Source organism: Montipora capricornis, chromosome 7 (genome assembly GCF_036669925.1).
Source record: "Montipora capricornis isolate CH-2021 chromosome 7, ASM3666992v2, whole genome shotgun sequence".
Lineage (NCBI taxonomy): Eukaryota > Metazoa > Cnidaria > Anthozoa > Scleractinia > Acroporidae > Montipora > Montipora capricornis.
Genome location: NC_090889.1, coordinates 5,521,888 through 5,531,887, shown reverse-complemented (window position 1 = coordinate 5,531,887; position 10,000 = coordinate 5,521,888). Strand labels below are relative to the sequence as shown.

Sequence of the window (10,000 nt, the reverse complement as noted above, 5' to 3'; positions counted from 1 at the left end):
AGCAAACACGCTTTCACAATCTGTAGAAAAAAAGGAAGTGATTTTTGATCATAGCACTTTATAAAGGCCCACCTCCAACCGACAGGCTTTTCAACGGTTTGTTTTTGTTATGGAGATTCACATTGCTTATCGTAGCGATCTAATTGCGTGAATTTCAGCTTTGGCAGTATTGTCATATATGAAGATTGTTCCGCAGAATGCAATGCCTGTCGGTTGAAGGTGATCGAGCCTTTAAACTTATGAATTACCTTTTTTCCTGGCAGGTTGTTGATACAGCTGATGTTGTGTTGGAGGTTTTAGATGCAAGAGATCCTCTTGGTTGTAGATGCCCACAGGTAAGACTGGAAATTTTCCTAATATACAACCTCATTTCTTTTGTAATTAAAAAAAATGTCAAATTGGGAACAGGAAGGCACATCCCAAAAAAATTGTTTCCAAGATTGGAGGAACAATAAGCAAAAATGCCCAAGGCACTTTTTTACTGTTCAAGGGACACTTACACTAAGCTGGTAAACCTTTTCCTTCTTGCTCTTTCTCTCTACATTATCATCCTCCCTGGAGGCTGAGTGGGAGTCAGGTCCAATTATATGCTGCAGGATATAACTTATGAATAAAGGCAGTTTCGAAGGATGGTGGTGTTGCCTTAATGGGGAGTGAAACACAAGAAATCTGTTTTGTCAAACAAGTACCGTAACCGTTGATAAAACGTTGGTTTGTAGTACTGTTCTTAACTGTAATTAACTTGCATTAAGTTTACATGTACAATCAACATATTTGCTAACTAAATGAAAATTTTAATTTACTGTATAGTTACGTGTATCTCAGACAATAGTCTGCCTTGTTTAAGCCATGATGTAGTCAATTCTTTAAGTCTTTAACAATACTAATTATGAAGAAATGTTCACAGAGATACATGGCCATGTACTCAGTGTAGGAAGCTTTGATTACACGGGCTGGGCTATACTGTATGTAATAACTCATTAAAAATTTTTGTTCATAGGTTGAAAAAGCAGTTTTGTCATCTGGAGTAAACAAAAAACTAGTTCTTATTTTAAATAAAATAGGTAAGTTTTTCAAGAATTATTGCATCTTTCATTATTCTGGGGAATTCATCCTCAAGTCCCACGGCCTAAACTGAGTTTTGGCTTCCATCAATCAAACTTCTGACACCATCCACAGATGATGAAATCAATTGTTGTGTGAATAACCTACCAATCAGCATCTTTGGTTTCCTGTGGTACTTTCGTACATTCAAACTGCCGATGGAAAGTGATGGAATCTGTACAAATCTCACTAACCTACCAATCAGCATCTTTGGTTTCCCGTGGTACTTTCGTACATTCAAACTGCCGATGGAAAGTGATGGAATCTGTACGAATCTTTTTACTGAAGAATTTCTAAAAACATACATGTATCATAATGGTGTTCCATGCAGCTGTGAACTAAACAAAAACTCCTATTCACTTTCCGGAAGTGGAGTCAATCTTTCGGGCTATGTTCGGAAATTTGATTGATGGTAGCCAAAACGCAGTTTGGCACTTAGCGCTTGAAGATACGTGTAAGATTCCGCAGAATTATGAAAGGGGCATTTATTTAATTTCGCAACATTAATACGGTATTTATAAATATCAACCCCCATTATCCCTTCTGAGAGCGAGACTAGAAAATTACTCATTTTACTCTGTCCCACACCAGACAATTATACTCAAAAATTATTGGAGGTGTTTTATGTGTGAATGGGTTAACAACGTCAAGGTCCACTCAAAGGCTACATCTACATGTATGTCCCCTTTAATGAATAAAAGTTTCAAAATCAAAATTAATTTTGATTTTCTGATTTCAGATCTTGTTCCCAAGGAAATTGTTGATAAATGGTTAAAATACCTTCGCAATGAATTTCCAACGATTGCTTTTAAGGCATCAACACAGAGCCAGAAACAAAATTTGGTGAGCAAATTCTGTCATTGTTCAGTTTTCTTGAGACTGTTTGAATCCCTTCTCTTCACCCCATTTAGTTGTAATCAAAAAAGTTTTGAATTGCTTTGAATTTCATTGTGAAATGTAGAGTGTAACATTGTAATGATGATAATTAATATTATAACCTGCACATTATTGCTCTGTTAAGATTGTCAATCCATTTTCTGAATGTGAAAACGCAGTTCTATACCTAATAAAAACAAACTAGAAAGAAAGAAGGGCAAATGATGACACATAGTTTTTGAAAATGCTTCTTAAAATATATGCATACAATGTAATTAAGCAGGGTCAACTTTGTTTTGGTCAAGTAATTATCATATGGGATCTCAAAAACAACTGAGGAGAAAGTGCTGCCTTTGTGATTTCATCTGCAAATGGTTAGACTTTCAAGTCTTCTGGGATAAGCACAATAAAGTGTAGTCCTTGTCTCACAACCTTTCCTGTTAATCAACACTGTGGGATGTTAAACAACGCACACAGTTCACGAAGAGCAAGTGGGAGACACCAAGGCTTGTGGACTATCTCTAAGATAAATTATTGTAAACTGCCATTGAAACTGTATGTGATATAAGCAGTGTATTCTTGGTTTTCATGTCATGCAAGTATCACAGATAAAAAATCTTACCATTCAATAAATTAAGCCATGAAATTGAGATATTGTAGAAAGTTAATAAATAAACAGCCTGTCAAAGTTTTAAGGCTGTGAGATATTCCAAACTCAAGTTATTTGGCAAAGGGTACCACTCAAAATTATTGTGTTTAGTGTGGAGACTCCATGTTGGTGTCCCTCAGAGGGACACCAACTTGGTGGCCAGAAACCAGTGGAAACATCTGCAGTTTTCTGTGGTTCTCTCAAAACATTAATTTTTTCTCTCTCTGCTAAACTTGAAAACATTCACATAGACATATCTCTTAACATATTGGTTATTCAGAACTCAAAAACACAAGGCGAATCAATATTTTTGTGTATGTGATGTGTTTCTCAGAATCAGTCCAAATGTCCCGCATTGTAAAAAAAAATTGAAATTCAAACTGCCCTATTTTCAAAACAAAGCATGCTACTGAGCTGAAAACAGGCCTGCAGAATGAAGATGAAGGTAAAAACTAAAAACGTTCTGACATCATGTAAAAACCAAGAATAAATCTGTTACCATTACTGTCAAGGTAGGAAAAAATGCTCTTTTCAGAGTCCCATGTCTTTGAAAAAATTACCTGTATGCATTACTGGTAATTTAACAGAGCAATGTGAATAATACTTCAAATTCACTATTCTTCCCTGCTTCATCCAACCTATTCTTGGTCTTTATTGCTATTACTATTTCTGATTTCTTTCAGCATCAAAGTAAAGTTTCTGCATCATTAGCGTCAGTCGATTTGCTGTCATCCAGTGCTTGTATCGGAGCTGACACATTGCTTAAGCTTCTTGGTAATTATTGTCGGAACAAGGATATCAAGACTACCATCACAGTTGGTATAGTAGGTACAGGGAAAATCAAAATTAATTCATAATTATGGTTCATGTCCATGGATGTACATGTATGTGTAATATGTACTGTACAATGTATGTCATATTTCTAAGTTTTCTCTTTTCTCTTTTCTCTTTCATTAGGATTTCCTAATGTTGGCAAAAGTAGGTAAGGTATAATGAAAAATTAGTTAGTTTCCTCAATTCAGTTACATGAACTGACAGTAAAATTAATGTTACTAGTGCTAAATTAGGTTAAATGAATTTTGCTGACCAGTCACAATAAATTATGGAATAGTAATTACTGTATTATTGTGGGCTATCAGATAACTGATCAAAAGTTAAACACGCATGGACCAATTATAATGTAGTTGATGACGCTTAGTGGGGCAGTTCTCTGGAAAAAGCTTCTAGCCAAGGTACAAACAGCTGCGACTCTTAATGAATTCAAGAGTGGTCTGGAAAACTGTGATTTCCAAGCCAGACTCCTTACATGGCAGACTTGTAAAACGATTAAATTATTTTCGTTTCTTATTGTAAAGTAGTTAATGTGGTATATAATATTATAACTGATGTCTTGATCAATGTCAAATTAAATTCTATGTATGTATGTACAGCCTGTAGCTGGTGCTACATGGCTTTACTCTCCAAAACAGCAAGCATTTTGCCAGTTTGCCTGCATAGCAAGTGTTCTTGTGCCATGCAAAAGTTGGGCCAAAAACAAAGTTTGGAGGATCTCTACACAGGCCATCACTTCTTCTTTTTCATAGCAAGTCTAAGTTGCTTATGAAATGGTCACAATGACAGTGTATACCCCCCGGTAGTTTCTTACTTTTATAAGAGCATTTAAAAACTCAAATACCTTGGAAACAAATTTTGCGCTTGAACTGGTTTTAGAAAGAGAATCTGCATGATTACTGAAGGTCTCAGTAAAGGAAAATGAGATGTCCACGGAAAATGAAATTGCACCACTTTTGTATAGGGTCAAACTATACATCATATTAAAGCCAATAGATTGTATTATTTGAATAAAGTTTTAGTTTTTTGGTATTTAATATTGCCTTTTAGTTTTGAGGCCTGAAACTTAGAACGACCGAGTCTGCCGTAGAAGCTTCTGTCCCTTCACTTTATTGCAAAAATAACTGCACTTTGTTGCATCTTAGTCACAGATAAATGCACTCCAATACTGTGTGAGGAGTTTTTGATATGTTAGGAATTGAAGGAAATATCACACCCGCAAGTCAAAAACTCTCATCTCATTCTTAATTTGGACAGAAAAGTGCCATAAAATCAGTCTCACACAGTATTCCGGGTAGTGTAATCATCTATTACAACTGAAAATTTGGAAGCGATATCTTAAAAGCCTTGGGGACAGGAGGTCCAAAGAAGTTTTAATTTTGATGTCAAAATAAACCCCTAGAAAATCGAGCAAAAGAGTTTGCGTGCAGTTCAGGGTCTGATGAATAACTGCCCCATACTTAAAAGCCAATTATGCTGAGCCAGTCAGAGTTCAGGCACGTGCTAAGGTAGCAGATCACGTGCGAAGACTGTCAATAATTTTGATACCCAATCATTTCGCGTTTGACTGACATGATACTTCAATCATTTTTTGAGAAAAGCGATTTTAGTGATTTTAGCCATTTTAAAATTAATAATTTCTTTTTTCAGAATTTTTTTTTCCGGGAAAATTTACTTCACAGCCCACCGATTCCAGATTTACAAAAACACAAAATTTTTGCGAGACGCCCAAATTTACCTTTACCGAGACCTTAACCCATTGACTCCCAGGGGTTCCCTATTGACAAGTAAAATTGTCTGGCCGGTTTAGGCTGGTTTGGACATCAAAGGGTTAATCAAAGGGTTAATGGGGACATTTTTCAGTGAGTGATTAACCCATTTTTCCCAGGGGTTCCCCATTGACGAGTAAAATTGTCTGGCGTTAGACAGAGTAAAATACTAAGTCTGGCCGGTTTGGGTGTCAAAGGGTTAAGTCAGTAATGGACTACATGTATGTGTACACATGGTGTACAGTGCTTGTATTTTGAAATTACTGTGCCCTGCTCTGTTCCATTATAAGAGATAATAATCATTGTCATTGCTTTTTAGTATCATCAACAGTTTGAAAAGAAGTCGAGCTTGCACAGTAGGAGCTACCCCTGGAGTTACAAAGTAAGCTACATTCAATCTGAAGTTTTTTTCACTTTACAGGAATAATTGAAAAAGCGTGACTACTTTCAAATTGAATATAATTAATCCACTACCACTAACTATTTAGCTCAGTAGCTAGAGCACCTTTCTACTGCAATTTGTTGTGATGTGGGATCAACTTCAGCCAGACAAATCCAAGGGTTGTTTAAAGTTAAATTATTTTATGGATTTCTGAGGAGAAAATGCTGTGTATGTACAGTAGTGACATCTTCAACTGGTTTAGACCATCTGATCTTTCCAGGCCCCAAATGGGATGCCTTTCATTGGCAACTTCACTCAGAGAAGTTAGTTACTTTTTTCCCCCTAAATTGAGAATAGTGAAGACAGATTCTTTCAAACCTAAGTTTAAAACTTTTTTCGAGAATGACAACATAATTAAGTTCTCTAAATGTGATTGATAATCAATTTTTCCTTTGAAATTCATCCTTTGGAAGCAAACGTTTAACTCTTTCATGCCCAAGGGGGCCCCCATTGGTCTAGCATAAGAAAGAGTAAAATCTATGTATCACTCTTCGACATTAAAAGGTTAACATGGGCAGGGTTTTTAAATGGATCTAGAGTGTTGTTACCCCTTTCATGTGCGTTGGGGGCCTCATTGATGAGTGAAAGAATCTGGCATTAGACAGTCTGAGAGTAAAATCAGTCTATAAGTGGTCACTCTTGGGTATCAAAGGGTTCAAATGGCAGCCCCCAGACAACCCTAGAGAAAGGGGTCATTCCTTGTTCATTCAGTCGGTTGCTCTACCTAAACCAGCCACCAACTTCATTTTACTGAAATCCCTGATTCACCCCCTTATTGGATCAAAGGTGCCACCACTAGAACAGGCAGTAGGCAATGAACAAGAACTGAAATTGTATGGAATCTTAGTACATGTACCTTTGCCAAAATTATCTTAAGTGTTGCTTTGTCAGAGTAAAGGCATAGCACTCTGCCAAAAATCTCCATGGTTATTATTGTTTGATGGTGTTTGTAAGGTTAAAGAAATTTGCATCGTCCCAAAAATTTATGCTCTTTTTGGTTGGTGGGGGATGGGAATTTTTTTGTAAAAAATGACTATCAGTTGTGACCACAGATTCTCTCCCTCTATCCTCTTTCTGCTGTCTTCTATCAACATTCATTTGATATGTCTTCAGGGAGACACCCACTATCATCTGTCAATTCTGCTGGTGATGTACTCAAACATCACAAATACATGTACATTGATAACTTTTATGTTTTAAATCAAAGGAGCATGCAGGAGGTTCACTTGGACAAACATGTCAAGCTTCTGGACAGCCCTGGTATTGTAATGGACAGTGGAAAGTCTGATTCAGCTGTCATACTGCGCAACTGTGTTAAGGTACGTATATGTGTACAAGGAGTTTTTTTGGAATTAAACTCTGTTGTAATGTTAACACTTTTTTGGTCTCAGTTTAATGCATGGTTAATACTGACCATTTCAGTGAATTTGCTCCATTGAGTTGCCTCTTTTGATAGAATACATTTGCGCCTTATAATATTCATTTGATTGTGCACAAAATATCCCATTGTACTTATTAATTTTCATTATTAATAATTTTGCAAATTCCACCGTTTTACGTTTAAATCCTAACAATATCATGGATGATTGAAGTTAATTACATTTATTGAAAACTGAACTATGGATATCAGATTTCCAGCATTTTCATTGGCTCACCGGACACAGGCTATCAGTTCATAAATCTGCTCTACCTAATATGGTCAAGGAACACATCAGCAATAAAGCGAGCTGACAACATTTTTGCAGCTCTACGAAAAATGGCAGACAAAAGCTGTTTTGGACCGGAATTGACTGAGGCAAAAATCAATGCTACAGTGGAGGAGTGGTTGAGCCTGGAATTTTTAATAAAACATTTATTCTACTCCGACTTGCAAGATATAAAATGATTATAACCAACTTGGTGCTATGTTTCTTGTTAGTTATCCATCACTTCATACCCAGCGTGTCCTCATAGAATAATTGTTAGAATATACCTACATACTTAATTGACATCCCACCAGTTGGCTGGTTACAAGCACAGCTGGGAATTTGAACCAGGGAATACCAGGAATAAATTCAAAGAGTGGGCAGAACAGTTCTTACCGTAAATGCAGGATTTCCAGATCTCAAGGCAAGCGCCTTAATCAGTAGGCCACACTGCCTCACTGCCTCTCTGCCTCCTTGCATATATCTATAAATACTCAAGGATAATCCACTCATGTCCAGTTAATCTGCAAAGGTAATCAAAGTTATTGTTCTTCCTGACACTTCATGTACAATGTAGTTCAGATGCTCTTCCACTTGACTACAGGAGGCAAGTTCAAGTGACATGCGTCCTGCATACTGGGAGGGCTTATTGATAAGCCTGCGTTACTTTTGCTGAAGGTGATAGGGGGGATTGATGTCTCTAATTTTAGATAGGGTAAAGGAATTGTCTGCATCCAAAAGAAGACGTTTCATCAGAGTAGTACATTTGGAGCATTCAAGAGTTAAATTACCATTAAATGTTTGTTTTCAGTACCTACGGTATGACACAAAATCATGAATCTTATTTTCCTCATTCATACTCGTATCCCAGTAATGTTATTTGGCCCTATGGTTTTGCAGATAGAAAGCATTGATGATCCAGTGCCATCAGTAGAGGCTATTTTAAGGAGATGCAATAAAAAACAGGTCAGTCATATTTTCGAAAGGATTAAAAGCAGTTTCAGATTAGCGACACAAATTGAACATGCTTTAAAATTTAAGTCACGTGTATTGTATTTGAGCATATTTTAACAGCTCTTGTTTAACTTCAGCCGTTTACCTCATTGACAAGTCAAAATTTAATTGTTTGGTGTTAGTAGTGGTAATCAAAATGATTCCAAGTGCAATTTGGAATAAATAAGCATGGGTAAATTTTATCAAAGACCAACAAAATTACGTGTGAGTGCAATTAATTTTGCTTATTTATTCCAAATTAAACAAGAAAAATCCTGTGATTACTTATTAATAATATACATGAAAAAAGTTTGAGATGAGATTATCGTAATTTATCACGTGTATCCCGCAAAAATTGTGCCACCATGCGCACACATTTGATCAGCCATCTGCGACTTTCTTTGATCATTAAGCAATCAGAGTGCTTGATCTGTTACCTCTGCACTTTGGTACCTGCATTTCTCTTAGCCGATCAGAATGGAGAAAAATTTCCATGTATTATTAGACTAATTAAATTTGCAAACGTCTGTCATAGCAGGGAAAGATTTAATTAGACTTCCCTAGAAATGAAATTGGTAAAAATTAATAGAGATTATAAACAATTATTGGATGAGGTCTTTGTGATATCCAGAATAATCAAGGGCGAGGTAAGTATTATCAGCCGAAGCCGAAGGCTGAGGCTGATAACACTAACCGAGACCTTGATTATTCCAGATATCACAAAAACCGAATCCAATTATCGCATTATCTCAGCGATCACAGTTTATTTTCAAACACATTGCTCTTGGAAATCATGCATTGTGTGTGCAACCTACAGATTATTCACTAATCTGTAGATACAAATTAGTGAGTAATCTGTAGGTTGCGCTGTTTCCCAGAATTACGGTAGCCTCGCAGCTCCTACAAGGTCTCACCTGATTGGAGACCACCCTTGAGGTTTAACAAAAGAACAAATAACAGAAACAATGGACCCTAGAGGATAGAGTTGCAGACCTTTTGTTTTAGGCCTAGGGTCCATTGTTTCTGTTATTTGTTCTTTTGTTAAACCTCAAGGGTGGTCTCCAATCAGGTGAGACCTTGTAAGAGCTGCGAGGTGACTGTAGGCTTTTAGCCAATGAGTAGACAGATGGTGACTACAATGTATAATAATTATTGATGTACATTTTGTATGAATCGCCTTTGTCAGTTAAAAGTTATATTATAATAATTATTATTAAATACACATTGTACACTTCAGAACAACGGCAAGCCTTTGTTGACAAAGACCATCATTTGACAAAGTTGGAATATTATTCCATGAGAGTAATTTGAATAGGAGATGATAGATAGCTACCAACGCATGTAATGCCAAGTTGGCTGTAATCATCTCATATCCAACAAGCATGAGTGGGATAATTGCCATGATTATTCAAATAAACACTGCGGCATTTATTAAATTTTTAGCACTTAATTTTGGCTTTTATTTGCGGGCGGCAGTTGTTGTTTCAATTATGCCTGGGATAAACCTTCCCTACATAATTTTGTAGGATTAAAACAAAATGGTATTTACAGTTAATGATTTTTGTAGAGCATTGTATAATAGCTCAAAATACAGTACAATGATGGCTAAGCCAATCAAAATTCTAGAATTGCAGTATCCAATCATCTAGTT

At 36.4% G+C, this 10,000-nt stretch overlaps 1 protein-coding gene across 2 annotated transcripts in view; it reads left to right on the top strand.

The window, feature by feature from the left end:
- LOC138058041 (guanine nucleotide-binding protein-like 3 homolog) overlaps nt 1–10,000 on the top strand; it is a 45,993-nt gene that overhangs the window by 21,783 nt on the left and 14,210 nt on the right. For both annotated transcript variants that reach the window (XM_068903938.1, XM_068903939.1), the window contains 8 exons: nt 264–335; nt 1,001–1,064; nt 1,844–1,947; nt 3,313–3,457; nt 3,587–3,611; nt 5,549–5,611; nt 6,879–6,990; nt 8,257–8,322. In XM_068903938.1, the coding sequence (XP_068760039.1) occupies nt 264–335; nt 1,001–1,064; nt 1,844–1,947; nt 3,313–3,457; nt 3,587–3,611; nt 5,549–5,611; nt 6,879–6,990; nt 8,257–8,322 (651 nt within the window). The remainder of the gene's footprint in view (nt 1–263; nt 336–1,000; nt 1,065–1,843; nt 1,948–3,312; nt 3,458–3,586; nt 3,612–5,548; nt 5,612–6,878; nt 6,991–8,256; nt 8,323–10,000) is intronic.